This window comes from Anser cygnoides, chromosome 3 (genome assembly GCF_040182565.1).
Source record: "Anser cygnoides isolate HZ-2024a breed goose chromosome 3, Taihu_goose_T2T_genome, whole genome shotgun sequence".
In the NCBI taxonomy this organism is placed as follows: Eukaryota; Metazoa; Chordata; class Aves; order Anseriformes; family Anatidae; genus Anser; species Anser cygnoides.
In genome coordinates this window covers 35,221,123-35,239,246 of record NC_089875.1, presented here as the reverse complement: position 1 = coordinate 35,239,246, position 18,124 = coordinate 35,221,123, and the positions used below count along the sequence as shown (strand labels likewise).

General features: G+C 36.1%; 1 protein-coding gene across 8 annotated transcripts in view; it reads left to right on the top strand.

Annotated features, from left to right (window-relative positions):
• Positions 1–18,124, top strand: part of BIRC6 (baculoviral IAP repeat containing 6) — a 177,263-nt gene that overhangs the window by 76,895 nt on the left and 82,244 nt on the right. For all 8 annotated transcript variants that reach the window (XM_066993893.1, XM_066993895.1, XM_048047739.2 and 5 more), the window contains 13 exons: positions 144–299; positions 664–797; positions 2,057–2,210; positions 2,873–2,989; positions 3,775–3,929; positions 5,111–5,237; positions 6,044–6,154; positions 10,312–10,445; positions 11,493–11,620; positions 14,255–14,817; positions 16,761–16,936; positions 17,447–17,543; positions 17,743–17,937. In XM_066993893.1, the coding sequence (XP_066849994.1) occupies positions 144–299; positions 664–797; positions 2,057–2,210; positions 2,873–2,989; positions 3,775–3,929; positions 5,111–5,237; positions 6,044–6,154; positions 10,312–10,445; positions 11,493–11,620; positions 14,255–14,817; positions 16,761–16,936; positions 17,447–17,543; positions 17,743–17,937 (2,247 nt within the window). The remainder of the gene's footprint in view (positions 1–143; positions 300–663; positions 798–2,056; positions 2,211–2,872; positions 2,990–3,774; positions 3,930–5,110; positions 5,238–6,043; positions 6,155–10,311; positions 10,446–11,492; positions 11,621–14,254; positions 14,818–16,760; positions 16,937–17,446; positions 17,544–17,742; positions 17,938–18,124) is intronic.

Here is an 18,124-nt window from a genome sequence, read left to right as displayed (position 1 = left end):
CAGAACTCCTCACTTTTCAAGAATTAGCTCTTGGATAATTTAGTTAGATGAAGAAAAACAGATAGTTGGCCTATATGCAGCGATGTTAATTTGTAATGGGAATGGAGTTTGAAATCGAGTTGTCTGGTTAATGTCATGTATAGGAGAGCTGTTGGCACCTATAGCAGCTGAAGCTATGGAAGAAGGTGCTTTGGGAGAAGATGCTGGAGCTTCAGCTGGGGATTCTGATGACTCTCTTCAGCAATCCACAGTTCAGTTAGTGGAAACAATAGATGAACCTTTGACACATGACATCACAGGTACATTAGTCCATAATCTTGAAGTATATATGCATACTGAAAAGTTTTTTTTGTTGTTGTTGTTGTTTTAAAAAAAAAAACTTTGCTGTTACTTATCTGTCAAAATATTAGTAAACAATTTTTGATGAAATAATTTCTGAAAACTAAGGCAAAATATGAGCAGTTCTTCAACTAATATCTCTGATCAGTAAAAAGTGGTTGTTATTCTGGTTATTTAAGAAAAGGCAGGTTTGATGTATGCATTAAATTTTTCCACTAAGAGCTAGGAGTATTAAAAGCCTTAGCATTGCCCATAAAGTATATGATATATCCCTGTTTCGTAATTGGTACTTGGTAGTATTAAAACCGTTTTAATCATTCAAAGGTGCTCCACCTCTGTCATCTTTGGAAAAAGATAAAGACATTGACCTTGAATTACTGCAAGACCTGATGGAAGTCGATATTGATCCTCTGGATATAGATTTGGAAAAAGATCCCCTTGCAGCCAAAGTTTTCAAGGTATGATGCACTTGAGTTTTCAGGGTAGCCCTTACATGTGAAATAGTAAAAATCTTTCTCTCTTGAGAAAATCTTTCTCTTCTTCATTTATGATATTTGATCTTCTCAGACCTGTTCTCACCTTTTTATAAAGGCTTAATATTAGAGTGATAGGAAAGAATGTAAGGATTGTGTTTACATCTCAGATATATTCATATCTCTGTTTACCACACAATATTTTCCATGAAGATATCTGTAGAAACAGCATGTTTTGAGTTTAATCATAATTTCATAATAATATGTTGAGCCTTTTCTTTGTGTTGAATAGGATGAAATTCTCATTTGGGGTTTTCCTACCCCCTCAGTATTGACCTTAATTCAAATGAGGCTGAAGGTCTTTCTAAATTGTTTTTCTTTCCACTTGATCAGACAGTACTACATTTTCTTACTTTTTCTATATACTGTTGTGTTCTAGCACTCATTAGCGCTCGCTTAAAGATTTTCTTTCCTTTAAAGATTATTCCACCCACTCCTTTTTTTTTTTTGTCTCCCTCCTTTATTGTGCTATAATGGAATTGGCAGTATTCCCCAGTTCACTTCATCCATGGGTATATTCATGATCTTATTGCCCAATTGTTCTTCAGAATACAGCCAGAAAAACTCTTCTTCATTCTTAATATTTCTTAAAATCTGTCGCTGCTTTGTTGTTTCTATGAACTGGTAATTGATACAGGATCTTCACATTAAAAAGATGCATATACAACATGCTTTCACACACTCTTATTTTACTATTTTTTCTTGTGATCCATGTGCTTTTTTAGTGTCTTTAATTATGACACTTGAGTAGAGATTGTTCAAGTCTTTATTTTACAGAACCCAGTGCAAATAATGACTGAGCCTCACTGAGGCCTCAAGGTAGTTTAATAGTATTGTTATACTTGTAATGTATTCTGTCTTGATAAATAACATCTCAAAATATCTGCGTGAATTCGGAAGTGGAGTATCACAGGATTGTACAAATATGTGAGTAAATCTTGATGATAACATTTTCAAACTGTTTTTCTCAATCTTTGAGACAGCTAAATAAATTGCTGGATTTTTACAATCACTAAGGATACAGTAGGTTGTACTGTAACAAGAAATAAAAATTTTTAAAGTTATTGCATCCAATATTCAGGTTTTTTTTGTAACTACTATGTTTGCATTAATTAAAAAAATATTTCTGTACTTGGGCAGTCTAAAGAGTTGCTGATGTTTTCTTGTTTTGTTTGTTTTTTAAGCCTATAAGCAGTACATGGTATGATTACTGGGGTGCTGATTATGGTACCTACAATTACAATCCTTACATTGGAGGCGTAGGAATTCCAGTTGCAAAACCACCAGTAACTACAGAGAAAAATGGATCACAAACTGTGAGCGTATCAGTCTCTCAAGGTGAGCAATGAACTATTTGAGGTGTCTGTTCTGTTATACTGCGTGCCACCCTTCAGCCTAAAAGAATTAAATTTCCTATCTGACACAGTTTTTCTGTGATAACTGAGAAAATATTATGTGAGGTTTTTATTTAAAATACAGCAGAGAATCTTATTTTCTAAAACGTTTGAACATGCCCTTAGGGTCAGTTGAAAATTATTCTTTTATTCTAGGTGCTTACAAATTTTGGAAGCTCTTTTCTAGTTGGCTGATATTTTGTATAGTTGGCTACATGATGGAATAAATCCATGCCACACTTTTTTTAGGTTCTTGTTTGAGAACAACTTCTTTTCAGAAAAATATAGGCTTAAACGTGTAGATTTAGTTGTGTGTGATATTAAGATGACTGTGAGAGGAAATACATCATGTTTCATGAGAAAATTATGATTTTATTAATTATATACTTCATGTTCATAAGAATCTTACATTCAGTTCAGAGTGTAAGTTTCTCTGTTCTGCTTGCATCATAGGTAAAAGTGAATCTTCCTATCAGTGATAATGAGATATTATTTTTTCAGGTTAGCTGGACTGTGCATCTGTATTGCTTGCACAGGATATTAGACTCACTAGCTATGCATGTCTTTGATATAATTCAGTTTTACTCTGTTTATTGCCTTGTGTAGCTTTAGATGCACGTCTAGAAGTTGGACTTGAACAGCAGGCTGAGTTGATGCTGAAAATGATGTCCACCCTGGAGGCTGATTCCATTCTGCAAGCATTAACAAACACATCTCCTACATGTAACTATATGTTGTCAAATAATTCTCTTCATATGATAACCATTTGAAATTTGTACTTTTTATTTTTATTTTCTGCAGTCACTTAGCAGCTTAGAAAAAATTGTATTTCACTTGAATTTTCTTCTTAGGCTGAGCTTCAGAAATATTTCTTTATTTGAACTTCTAAATTATGTGGATACATTACTTAAGATATTTTCTGAAATTGGTCAGATAGGCAGGATTCATTTTACAGTGCATAATAGTACAGTGGAAAAGTTGCTTTCATTTTCTGAGCCAGGTGCAAGTAAACATTGTTTCCTATTTTTATGAAGCTTTATTCTTTGTGAAATGTAAGCTGCTTTGTTCTTGTTTCATCTATTCATAGATGGAAGTGAAAATGCTTTCAGTACTTTTCAAGGATTTTGAATTTGACTATGCAGTAAACTTATGTTGTCAAAACACCCATGATGCTGATTAAGTGTTACCAGGAGACTTACAAAACACGCGTTTAGCAAAAACTGATAAAATATGTTTCTTTGGGCTTACTTTTCAAACAGTTTTTGTGAAGATGATGTCTGACATTGAAGTATAGCTTTCATGATAGGGTAGTCAACAGTCCAACTCACATGAACACCACGTGGAAGATGTTCTTGTAAATTATAAAATAAGTGTATTTCCCTTAAGTATAAAATATGAGGAAATAAGCATGAAATTTCATTCATTGACTTGCCCAAAATAATTGCGGGTGCGTACTTTGTTTTATTTATTTATTTATTGGTGGTGTTGTTTTTGTTTGCTTGTTTTAGTAACCCAGTCTCCTAGCGGAACAGATGATTCATTGTTAAGGGGATTGCATACTGCTAACCAAAATGCCCAGTTGATTGTACAGTTGTCATCTATACCCATGCTGAGTGCATGCTTCAACAAACTCTTTTCCATGCTACAAGTCCACCATGTTCAGGTATAGAAGTATGAACTTTTAAATGTTTTGATAATATTTCTCTCTGAATTTGAAACTTGTTTTCTTATATTTCTTATTACTTAGAATGCAACTAACCTGCTAGATTATGGACTTTATTGCTAATGAAGTTGTCCTGGACAGCAGTACTAGTAATGTCATAGATAAGCTGCTGAAAGCTTTTAACAATTAGGGACTTCCTTGTTAGAGTAGAAAAGTAGGAGTACATTTTTCATATTTAAAAACAAGTTAGTAGGTTCACTAAAGGACGGCGATTACCTTATTGTTAGTGAAGAATGTCACTAAGTGTGCAGTTGTCATTTATGGAGGTTTTCAAAATCTGGATAAGCCCTCATGCAAACCAGTCTGATGTCTTTAGCTGGCCCTTCCCTGAGCACAATATTGTACTGCATAACCTCTAGAGGTCCCTTCTGATCTGAATCATCCTGTGATCCTAAATGTTAAAATGAGATGTGTGCTTTCTGAGAAGTCATTGATTTAATGCTGTTCTTGATAATATACAAGGGAATGCAGTATATTGTATGTAAGTGCTCAGGTACCTACCTACCTGTTTATATTTTAATTGGATGGCTGACTGCATCCCTAAATTGTTCTTTACATACCCTATCCAAAATGCAGTTTGTGAGGTAACGGACCTTGATGTTTCCCCAGAATATCCGAGTAGTTAGTTTCCTCAAGGGAGTTACTCAGAGTAAGCATTTGTGTCTCTCTGATAGTAAAGAAAATTTCCCAATAGTTAAATTGGCTTCTGGGAGTACCTTTTTGAATAATTTCAGTTGACTTTTAAATGTCACTTGCCTAAATTGAGGCATCCCAAAAGCTTACGTGCAACCAGTATTTCAGTAGAAAGGTTTTCCAGATAATAAAAAATACACAGATTTTTGAGCAATGTGTACAACTTTGTTTTTTTTAAGAGAAACTTCACTGTATTTTGAAAGTCCATAACAAAAACATAGCAAAATAATTTGCTAGTTATGATGGTTTTTACTTGAATATTTTATTTATCAGAATCTTTAGATCAAGTAATGGAGTGTGTGTTTGTGTTATCAGTGGAACAGGAACAGTTGAAAATGTAGATAAGACTTTTTAAATGAAATTTTTTTTGCTCTGCAGTTCTGTAAAAACACTTGAATTTGGTTTGATTTTTTTTTTCCTTTTTGCAGCTTGAATCCCTCTTACAGTTATGGCTCACATTAAGCCTGAATTCCAGCTCCTCGGGAAGTAAAGATAGCGGCGCTGATATTTTCCTTTATAATGCTAATCGAATACCTGTAATTTCCTTGAATCAAGGTAAAAATACATGAAATAGGGGAAATGCATTTTCAGGAGGTGTGAGATTATTGCCTATTAGTATTCTTGTCAAGATCAGTGACGGGATGATTTCTGTGTTCTTAGTAAAGAATTCCTGGTCTCGTTATCTTCTTGACAGGAAAAATGTGTAGCTAATACACAACTGAGAGATGCTTCCTTGAATTCGAGTAATCTCATAAATTAAATTGTAAAAGTTGTGTGTGTTAATTCAGCGTTACTCTCCAGAAGACTCTTATAAACATAGCTTAGTCTAAGGTGAACTGTGCACGTGTGTGCACTTTTCTGACAAATTTCTTCTCCTGGTACACCATCCTACGAACTGTTTATTATTACTATCAGATTAATATCTGATATTAGGGGTAGGCACGGAGATGCTGTTTTACTTTTTGACATCAGTCTACTGACCTGTCAAAAAGACGTCTAATTATTTTTTTATATAAAGTGCTTTATATAGTTTAAAAAAAAAAACAACCGTGGTATCTTGTGGTGAGGGTCTAAAACATTAAGGCCTACTATAATGTACCTGTTGAGTACTGTGAAGACCTTTGAAATACAATATTTCTTTACATAATTTTTTCTGAGATGGCAGGGTTTGCCACTGTAGAAAGTTCTGTGGGCCAGTTCCTGTGAAGTGCTGGTGTAAACTTCTTTTCCTAATTGCTTGGAACAGTAGTTGTCAGAACAAAGTAAATAGAGCAAACAAACAAAAATATAGCAGTCAAAATGAGAAATTTGTTTTAATACCCTGAAAATTAATACTTAGTAAAACATGTTTTTGTTGACAGCTTCAGTAACTAGCTTCCTGTCAGTTCTGGCATGGTATCCTAACACCTTACTCCGGACATGGTGCCTTGTGCTTCATAGCCTAACTCTCATGACAAATATGCAGCTTAATGGTAAGTTGTGGGATTTTTTGTTATTTGTTTTTACAATGTGCAAATGAGTGTTGATTTCCATCTGAAAGATTACCAGAAATTTCCCTTTGTCACAGAAGTACTTTGTCTGTCTCTTCCTCAAAGAGTTAATTGAGAGTTTTATCAAGTTGGCTCCATAGACTGCTTGTACCATGAAAAATGAAACCCTAGTGGTAAAAGAAAAGGCTGTTACAATTAAGTTAGCAGTGTCTTCTAAAAAACATTTTTAGGCCTAGCTAAAGATCCTTGGGAAGTAGCTTTGTATTGTGGGTAGAGGTAGCAGAGGGTGAGGATTAAGGTAGTGTGAGAAATGTTTGTTTCTCTGATGCAGTAGGAATTTTTTCATAAATACGCAGACTCGAGTCACTGCTTATGTTAAGCTACCTGAAGATAAGCCCATAAAAGTCAGATCTATTCAGAAAGAAATCCATCTATTTCATTTCACTTCCCTATGCACAATAGATTATCTTGCGTTCTCCATATTGCTCCATAACACAGTAGAAATAATCTCCCATTGTGGATGAGATATTGCCACAAGTCAGGTAGAAATTAAAGGATGTTATTTTTGAATGAAGAATTTAAGCTCCTTAATGGCTTACTATCATACGACAGCTGTCATGAGGAATGTGTTTGTGGCCTTGTCCTCAAGGCTAAAGAAGATACTAAGAATTAAGAACTTGGAGACTGGAATCTCTGAAAACCTTCATATTAGGCCAAATCAGAGCTCTTTTACATTCTGTTTTCATGCCAAGCATATGCCTAAAGGCAATAATTATAGAAGAAAGAAACCCAGAGTCATCTGAAGATCATACTTTTCTGAAACAATTTGCCATTCTCTGGTGACACAACTAGTTGCAACAGTTTTCCACAAAGCTGCTTCACAAAGCTTTAAATGCTTTTTTAAAAATGCTTTTAAAAGCTTTTTAAAGCTTTGCTCCACAAAGCTTTAAATGCTTAAACACCATTTGAAACCATTGTCTTAGGGGTGCATTTTTTTTCTACAAGTTTCACTCTTTGTCGTTTTTCTGTGATGTTATTTAGAGATCAGTCTCATGAAAATATGCTGAAATTTTTGCTGCTAGGTGAAATGGTGGTGCTGAGGATAGACTAATGGAAAAGACTTCGTTGATATTCACAGAGTCTTTGTATTTGAGAACAGGACGTGGTCTGATTTGTAGAATAACAGTGCCTGTCATGCATGTGTATTGTCAACACCGTGATTGTAACTGTAAGCTATCAATTTCCAAAAATTTTGCTGTGTACACCACTGGTTGTATGTGAACCTCTTCCATGTGGTATGAGACAATGTCTGTGTTCTGACACTGATAGATAAGCAGCTGCGCATATGTGGGAGCTTCTTAGGCAACTGCCTGAGATCAGTAAGAGATGATCTGAATAAAAAGCTGCTAAGAAGCGACTGCTGTGATTGAACACAGGTGTGAATGTGGTTGTGGATTTTGGTGTTTATAAGATTTGGGCCCCAACTGCCTCCTTTTCCTGTACTTACCTATAGAACTAGAAGCTAGGTAAGTTTCAGCACACATCAGATAACTTCTGTGCCAGGATTCCTCAGTAGCTAGTAATTCAAAATAATATTCTATCTTGATGGCACTGAGTTATGGTATTTAAGCAAAGAAATACTCTCTGTCCACTTTGTGACAAAAGAGGGTGGGATCCATCAGAGCATTCTGCTATCAATGACTTTGGTTTCCATGTGCTTTAACTGAAAACAGGGCCTAGCAATAATCAGTCTCTTAAGCCATTAAAGACAGTGCCTTGCAGGAGTTCCCAGCAACTTAAAATTCTCAAAAATGTGTTTGCCAGAAGAGACGGGTTTTGGGGTTGTTTTATTTATTTATTTTAGTATAAGCAAACAATTTAGAGAGAGTAGTTTAAAGACATGTTGTTCCTGAGACTGATGAAATAAAGTGACGTCAGCATTCTTTTGAGTAAAACTTCTCTTGTGTCCTCTATAGCTCTGTAATGATTTAAGATATGAAGTGGACTGTCAATTCTGGAGAAGTTCTAGTATTTAAAAACAAACAGGGAAAAAAAAAAACAGAATAAGTGTGTTGCTTGTCGCACTGGTTGTGGACTTTATAGGTGATTGTCTGAAGGTACCGTTGAACAGTGCAGTAAAGCACAAAATATGTTACTTCTTCAAGTAAAATAAACATTTGGGGAGTTTTTGCACACTTACCTCAAAATAAATTTGGATACGTGGTAGTTTTGGAAATAATAAAATGAAATCTTGCTTCAGACTTATCTTTGAGGCTGTTTCAATGGTGCAGTTACATTGAAACAATGAAAAGTTACAGAAAACAAGCAAACATGTAAGAGGTATGGCCTTAGCAAGTTAGTGTCTTTAGTGACCTGAGTGGCATTTTCATTTTTAAGGTGAACTATTGCAGACTCAGAAATGCCCCCAAAAGCCAACCAACTAAAAAATCCCACTGGCAACCTACATACCTAGTTTTCTTATGGGGAAAATTAGTGTTTTGAGTATTTTACTTCAGTAAGTGTTCAGGGGTGAAGCTTCAGGTGGTGGGGAGAATGAACTTGATCGGTTTACCCAGGCTGGTGTTTCCAGGGCACATCCTGCAGTGGAATTCTTCTCTGTGGTTCTGAAAAGTTCAGTTTTTCTTTTAGGGAACCAGTGAAATTATGCACTTGGCTTTTATTTATTTATTTATTTGCACATTTCTCCCTCACCCAAACAAGACCTAGCTTTTCCATTTTTTGCACTGTTTAATGTAAACTAGAGCAGGCTTACTGTCTACAGTACACTGGAACTGTAATGCTTTGGTGTGCTTTATTGCTCTTATTCAATTCCAGCTATTGCCCTTCCATCAGTCAGAGCCATACATACTTACTCTAAGACTAATACTGATAAATCCAATGAGAAATTATTTGTGTAGCTGCACAAGAAATACTTTCAGCATTACTTTTCTACATTCATCTAAAGGAAGAAATTTGTCTGCAATTTCAGAATAAATTGGCATTTGATAAGGGGAAAACTTACTATGAATTATCTTTGTTTTCCACTTCTTCCATCTTCCCATAGGGATTTCTTCTAATAGCAAGTCTCTTTCCAATGCTATTTTTATTTAATTGCTCTGGAAACTTTTCAGCTGAGATGGAAGTAGTCAGGGTTTAAATCTCATTTTGACTGAAATGTTTCTCTCCTAGTTGGTATTTTATTGTTTAATATAAGGAAGTTACGGTGAATACTGAGGACTGATAAACAGAATGACCAGACAAACTCTGTATCAGAGCACCATTTTCTCTTGTCTTTCTTTCACATATAGAGTCATTGAATCATTAATGTTGGAAGAGACCTTCAAGCTCATCTGGCCCAACCATCCCCCTACTACCAATGTCACCCACTAAACCATGTCCCTAAGCATCAGGTCCAACCTTTCTTTCAACACCCCCAGGGATGGTGATAGTCAGAGATCACATCTTCAGCATGTAATAACCTGGAGTTTTGTTTAGATAGGTATAACATTATAAGAACAAGTCTTTTTGTTCAGTAGTTAGCTGTGCTTTTTTCAAGTTGTGTTTTGAGTTGATTTTATGTATCACTACTGAATAAGGCTGCACATTTAATAAAGCTTATTTGTTTGCTCATTGAAGAGTATATTTTAATTCTACATTTGGTTCTCAAAACCCTTATCCTTTAAGCTCCCTGCAGTGTTAGTCCATGATGAGAAGTCTCTGAATGCACCACAGACAACAATACCTTGATTGTTTACAGGATAATAGAACATGTGGTCTCTGCCTGTCAAACTAAGAAACGCACTTAAGCCTTATTAAAGTGGTAGACTAGCAAAGAAAAAAAAGTCAAAATATCTGTAAATATTTTTCCTACAAAATAAAACTCTGCTTTGGGGAATTTTGCTTTAGCGACTTTAGATACTAATGGAATATTTTGGGGGTAGTTATAACGGTAACTTTATTTTTCTAATTAAAAACTCTTTACTCAAAATGGTAGTCCTGAGCAACCAATTTCTGTTAGCTGATTCTACTGTGAATATTTGTGCATAATGCAGTAAGTATAATGGATATACAGTATAAATGTTGGATTTATACCTAATGTTTAAGATGAGAGATTTAATTTTCCAGCTTTTATTTTTAAGCTGGTCCAAGCAGTGCCATTGGAGCTCAGGAAAGTACTGCCCAACTGTTGGTGTCAGATCCAAACCTCATTCATGTGTTAGTGAAATTTCTTTCCGGCACTAATCCTCATGGAACAAATCAACACAGTCCACAGGTAATCACCAATTAAAATAACAGAATAACTCTTCATAGTAGGTTTTGAATACACTTGACATAAATATGTTATTCATAATGTATTATTCTTGGCTTACTTTTGTTTTTTTTTTTATAGCCTTAGTTGGTTCTTACAAACAACCGTAGGGAAATTCATATCGGTAATCCAGTATGATTAGTAATCTTTCTTTTTTACAACTATATGGACACTTGCTACAGGGAGAGAATGCTATGTGAACATGTTCCATGTTAGGATTTTTAGTAGTATGTGTGGAAAAATGACAAGAGTTAGCTTATATATAAGCTAACAATAAGTTAGCTTACTGAAATCATGTTGGATAGGGATGAAGAAAACAAGGTTAACTTTAAATATCCAGAATTTAAATTCCAGTTTAAATTCCAGATTTAAAAAAAAAAAAAAAAAAAAAAAAACCCTTTCATGCCTCCATTTTATGCCTGTTGCCTGAATTAATGTGGTTTCTACTGTTTCTTCTCTAATTTCAACTAATGGTTTTCTCCTCTTCAGTCTTTGGGATATTTGTGAATGGTGGCAAAAAAAGCCCAAGTTAACTTATTTGTATGTAATATTTGACAGTAGTCCCAAAACCAGTTTACCAGTTTAGGAGACAGAAAACAATTAGAATTTGCAGTCTTTTCCAGGCTGTTCCAGAATTTAAACATTGTGCAGGTCTACCAGTTTAAAGCACATATATGTAAATGTATAGTCTGTGAAAATCTATTCACATTAGCACAGCGATATAGTCTGTTTGAAGCATAGTTTGCATTGCTGAAAAGATAAAATCTCAAGATGCTTAACGAGTTTTAGGCAAAGAACTGAATTATTTGCTTTTTACTCATGGATAATAGTAGAAAACCACATAGTATAAATTGATACAGAATAGTTCTCTTGTGAAAACTCCGTAAAATTTTTCATGAAGCAATACGTAATACTCTTTTGTTCTTAGAAAGTGTTTTTCCTGCTAGGAATAAATGTTCTTGAAGACATTTTCAGTTTTATATATACTTATTAAAATGCTTTTTCCTCTAGGTTGGGCCAACAGCTACGCAAGCTATGCAAGAATTTCTTACTCGATTACAAGTGCACCTTTCTTCAACTTGTCCTCAGATGTTCAGTGAATTTTTATTGAAATTAATACATATACTTTCAACAGAAAGGTAAATCTTAACTTTTTGTTTGTTCTTATACACTCCTTGTCTTTAAAATCTGTGTGTGTGTGAATCACAAGTGAAATGTGTACATTGCCCCTTGTCATACTGGCAAGTTATATATGGATGGAGATGTTTGCAGCATTACCGGTGCATCTAGGCAGTTTCTGGAATGTGGAAGAGCTCACCTGGAATCCACACACAGCGGTCCTTACGTGAGGGACAGTGAATGGAAGCAATAAGCAGTTGGTTGGAGTTTTATAACAGCTAGAGCTAAGATGTAGGCCTTTTTTCCCTGTTACAGTAATCCCTAGAATAAAAGTGCTGTTGATGAGCTTACCCATTAAAAAGAAGAAGTATCCTGAGAGGCCTGAATTAATGAAAAGCTAAGCAAATTATTCTCAGATTGTGAAAATAACATGAACGGCTTTTATAATCATAGGTTCATAAAATGGTTTAGGTTGGAAGGGACCTTAAAGGTCATCTAATTCCAACCCACCTGCCATGGGCCGGGACACCTTCCACTAGACCAGGTTGCTCAAAACTCCAGCCAGCATGAGAGGATTTACCTACCAGTTTTGAAACAATTACAGCATTTCAAACATTATCTCAATCTCTGCTAATGGAGAACAACCCCAGTATCTTGCTGCTCCCTCTGTGTGGATTTTGTAAATACCTGAAGCTGGATTTACACAGGGTGTTCATCTAGGGAAGTCATCTCTCTCTGACTTCTTTTAAGGGCATATCACTAGTTTTCTTTTACTAGCTTCTGAATTTAGGAAGTGGAACTTCTTTTGTACCTTTGGCTCTGAATTGAAGTTCTCTTGCCTCTTTCCTCTGTTTCAGTTTATTTCTTCCACAGGTGGAAGATTTTTTTGACCTGCTTATTGCTGGTAAAAGTACTTCTCTCTCTCTCTCTCTCTTAACCTTGGTGTTTACTTGGGGATATTTCTTAAGCACAATGACATTGCTGTAGGAACAGATCCTTAGGCTGGCCATTTTCATGCCAGATGAGGTTGTTGATGGCGTAACACTGGGGAAGTTAGCACTGCCTTTCTTTTCTCATTTCCTCTTCCTCACAGTGGGAAACCTCCTTTGTCCTACTCTCTTCCTGGAGCCTATTGATGTCTCATCTCCCCACTAGTGTAGAGCAGTGCAGCTGGCCAGGAAGGAGAGAAGAGCTTCTGGCTTGTCTTTAACAGCTCTGCTTCTTCAAAGCTCAGTCAATGAGCACAGGACAGTTTTGTATATGACAAAACAGTGGTTATGTTGCAATTGTGTGGTCTGAAGCGTGTTAGGAATTATCATTGATTTTGTTGATGTTCTGCATGTCCCCAGACAAAAGCTTCATCTAATTAGGGAAGAGCTGCTTCTGTTTCTGGCTTCCCAGTAGGTGGCACTTTGGTGTTATCTATCCTTTAATCATACAGAAAACTGTTTCAGCCTTCTCTAAGAAATTTTACCGCAGTAATTTGAATTGGATGGATGGTGTTCACTGGGTTACATTAATGATCTATTACTTAGACAAGAAATACGATAATACGATAATATAATTAATTCAAAGTGAATCTTAAAATGCATGCCTGTGTACCATAATCTACTTGAAATAAGCTGATGACCCCTCTGAAATAGTAGCTTTTGGAATGCGTTAGGGCTTTTTGAGGCAAACCAAAGGTGGGACTCAAAAGTCAAAAAATGAAATAAAAGCACCAAAAAAGGGTTTAGATGATTATTTCTAAGACCTCAGGCAGTTACTGAATTGCACCATATCTGCATGTACCGTGTATAAGATTGATCGTAAAGAAAATATGTTTTACTGTTAGAACTAATTAAATGGCAAATATTTTCTTCAGGGCAGTTTATAGAAAATGTTCTGTACTTAATGTTAAAAGTTACAGTAGGATTGATCAATGTCAAAAGATACAGAGAAGTATTTTAGAAGTTAGTAACCCAACTGCATTTAAAGAATTAGCAGCTTTATTTTAAATATACTGATTCAGAAGACTTATTTTGCAGTCTACCAGTAAATATTTAAAAACAGTTGGGAAAATAAAGAGATCCCTTTATTAATCAACCTACAAGTACCTAACTGTGACAGTTGGAGTGTCTTCTCACGGTTTTACTTGTAGTTACTATTTGGATAACTAAAAACCGACCATTCTTTTCTCTACTATGGGGAAGAAAAGGACAGGAAATAATTCTGAACGGTTTTAGTATTATATGATTTCTTCCTGTGAAGTTTCCATACAAGTACATTTTCACCCACAAAAACTGAATAGGAATGTATTGCAAATCTGTACCCGCACAATTAACCAGTCAATTAAAAAAAAAAAAAACAAACAAAAAAAAACACAGACTTTTTCAAAGGAGGCTTTCATCTTTAGTGGTATCAAGCAAGTGACATCTTGAAGAGGTTCCACAGGCTGTGTAATGACTGGTATATAAAAAAAGTTAAGAATGCTTGACCTATGTGAAAGATCAGTTGATGCTTCAAGTACAGTTCTGAAAACGGCTTCATTTTTAGTTTGTTGAATGTCTAGTGTGCTTTTCGATTCTTAAAACTTAGGCAAACAAAAATATAAAACTGTTTAACTTGTTGATGTTGAATAATGAAATATATTTCTTTATATTTTTTTCTTTTAGGGGTGCTTTCCAGACAGGCCAGGGGCCCTTGGATGCACAAGTGAAACTCTTGGAATTTACCCTGGAACAGAACTTTGAAGTTGTGTCAGTTAGCACTATTTCTGCAGTAATTGAGTCTATAACGTTCCTTGTGCATCATTACATCACATGTTCGGACAAAGTGATGTCTCGCAGTGGCTCAGACAGCTCTGTGGGTGCTCGAGCATGTTTTGGAGGACTTTTTGCCAATATTATCCGTCCTGGTGATGCCAAAGCAGTCTGTGGAGAAATGACGAGGGACCAACTTATGTTTGATTTGTTAAAGCTGGTGAACATTTTAGTTCAACTGCCACTTACAAGTAACCGAGAATATAGTGCCCGTGTGCCAGTAGCAAGCAGTACTACAGACAGTGTGTCTGATGAAGAAAAGGTTTCAGGAGGCAAAGATGGCAATGGAAGCAATCCTAATGTTCAAGGATCAACTGCGTATGTGGCAGACTTGGTGTTAGCCAACCAACAAATTATGAGCCAGATTTTGTCTGCCCTTGGCCAGTGTAACAGCAGCGCTATGGCAATGATTATTGGTAGGTATTTTGTAACCAAAACAATTTTTGGGGGGTTTATTTGCACAAATCAAACCACTAGATAAGATACCAAAAGAATGATACTGCATGTGCAAAAGCGGAAAAATATTTTGAAGATGGACAGACAAAGATCTTGCACTCCATTTCAGAGACAATAGTTGTAAAATTTTGTATTCTGTATTGTTTCTCTTATTTCAAAGAAGGTATCTCTGTCTTTTCTAAGTGGGTCTCTTTTAAGCAAGTATGAAACTATTTAACCAAAGCTGTTATCTGAAAGCAACATAGTCTTTGGATGAAAATGTGTGAATGCCAGACCAGTGATCTGACATTAGAGAAACAGAGGAAAAAAGTATTAATCTCCAGTAGTCAAATTAAACAGCAGGCTGCATTTTACAAGCCTGAATCGCATTGCTGGAACCTTCCTGAAATTAATTCCAGAACATCTTATCCTTCACGCTGGATAGTTGGTGTCATGTCGCAAATATGCTGTGAATACTGAAAGTAGTTTTGGGAATTGTTGGTTGTTCTGAATATGAGTTTTTGCAGGGGGGAAATTCAAATACTCTCCTCAACTTTGATGTCTTTCTAAACCACGACTTTCTAAATATGTGTCCAGCAAATGTTTTGTACTTTTAAAATTTGGAAAGGTAGTGTTGTTTCAATATGTTTTTCACAGAATTCTGGGTGCTGGGCCAGCTGATCCCTTCAATGGATTGTTTCCCCCAAGGTCTTTTGATACAGGTTATTGCAACTAATGTGTGTGTGTGCATTTTGGGAAGATATAACAAAGCTCTTTGTGATTTTAGTTCCTTCATGAAAAACTGCGTTAAGGTCTCTCCAGACAATTTCTTTGAACAAAACATTTTTCCAAGTCTGCTGCCAATGTTATAGATGATCCAAAAATCAGTTATCAGCATTTATTATTTAAACGTGTAATGACTAGTGCAGAATGCTAGCTACCCAGGGAAGATAAACTGGAAGACTTCAGCAAATGTGTGGTGCCTCTGGTGTCAAAATTTCAGCTAATAATGTTGATTTACTGTGCCTGGCAAGCCAGTTGGTCAGGAACCACAATAGCCTCGAGTAATTCACTTGTTGCATGAAGTTAAAACATCTGTTCGTTTACCTTTTGTGACTGACTTGTCTATTCATTTCATTAGGGTTTCATGCTTTGTCATTGACAGACTATGAAAATCACACAAGTTACAGTATTCCCATCCTATTCTACCCTCTCCTTGCTTCAAAATCTTCACAACACCTTAGTTGGCTTCAGCTCTGTCATTTATTTTAAATTCTCTAGACCCTGCAAAGTCTGAGTCTTAACAGGCTTTTCTCTCTGTCTCCGTGCTTCCAGTGCATACCAGTATTTTCTTTCTTGACAACTTATAAGTGATTAAAGTACTATAGCTGTCAATTTTCTTGCCAAAATGTTTCTCTAAGGCACGTTGCAAAGATCACTTAAACACATTCTCAGTGTTACTATCTGTTAGTATAATTCCAGTTCCTGTAAATGGCAGGGAAATGAAATCCATTCCCCCAACTCCAGTCTAAAACCACTTTTAAAAGCTCTTCCAGATTGATGTCATATGCTTTGTGAGACAGTTATATTTACAGAGGTAATCTCTCTTTGGGAGGACTATTCTAGTGCTTTCCTTCCTCCTTTTCAGCAATGTGTAGTCAATACTGCTGAATAAATCCTGAACTGTAACATTGAGAAGGAAAGTTCAAGGAGAGGTATTTCCAATAGAAATACATATATTAAGTGGTCTAGGAATGCTAATAGTAATTTATATGTTCGTGAAAACTAGCCTATTTGTTGTTTTGAAAATCACTGTGAATATTTAACTGAAATGAAATTTAAATGCCTTTAAGGTCTCCTCTGTGCTGTAATAGTATTTTAGGTCTCAGCTTCTAAACATTGAACTGTTTCTGTTTTCACAAAGGTGCGAGTGGCTTACATCTTACTAAACATGAAAACTTTCATGGTGGCTTAGACGCGATATCAGTTGGAGATGGGTTGTTCACTATCCTGACAACACTTAGTAAAAAAGCAACAACGGTGCAAGTGATGCTTCAGCCAATTCTTACTTACATGGCTTGTGGGTACATGGGAAGACAGGTAGGTTTCCCTTATTTTGAAGTGCTTTAAGATAATTATAGGTTACCTGTTGCTATGTAGAAGAAATTTTGGCTTCTTCCAACCTCATGTCACTGCGATGCAGAAGGTAAGAAGGCTTCATCCATCGATCATGGTGGAGGGGGAGAGAAAGAGTTTCTTTAAGGACATTTTGACATTCCTGGCTAAAGGCTTTTGAAGATGACTGTTCCGTTGTGTTTAAGTGGGAAACGCATTTATTGTGTTCGTATTAGTGGGTATTTTAAATGTCCAATATTCTTATTTCCGTTTAACTGCATACCTGGTAGTTTAGTCTTTTCCATATCACAAAGACTTCTCCTTTGCAGGAGTGAACCTTCTGGAGTGTGATATTGCTAGTTTGTGGTAGAAAGTTCATCTGTGGTGGATTTCTTCTCTGGGATTTTTGCCTACTAAAAGGGGAGACTAAGAGTAGCCAAGTGTATTTCATATCATATGAATTCTGTATGAAACTGTGTATTTCGTAACTTCTAGGGTTCTCTTGCCACGTGTCAGTTGTCTGAACCACTGCTCTGGTTCATTTTACGAGTGTTGGACACCAGTGAGGCACTGAAGGCGTTTCATGATATGGGTAAGAATGTCTTTTCTTTGGGTGCATCAAGTGAAAGGTTTATTGTAGATTTTTATGGCACTTAAAGAAGGAATACAGCTGTACATCTGGAGGAGCAAACTTGCTAAATCTGCTTTTGCTTGCTTAGAATCTATTGCAGGCTTCTGAACAGTGTTCCCCCCCCCCCCCCCCCCCCCCCCCCCCCCCGTGTTATACACAGGTGGTGTTCAGCTTATTTGTAACAACATGGTAACGAGCACAAGAGCAATTGTTAACACAGCAAGAAGTATGGTTTCAACTATTATGAAATTCCTTGATTCTGGTCCCACCAAAGCAACAGACAGCAGTTTGAAAGCCAGAGTGCTAGCTTCCGAGCCTGATAATGCAGAGGGAATTCACAATTTTGCACCTTTGGGTAAGTGATACAACCTTCTCTTGCGTTAATATCCAGCGGCCACCTGAATCTTTATTATGTTCTTAACAGAAAGTATTGTGATAATGTTAAATGTTGCAGTACTATTAAACCTTCTAAACAGGGGGGGTACTGGTGTTTCAAGAAGATGTTGAGGGAGTAAACAAATTCTTTGCTTAGTCCTTCCTCC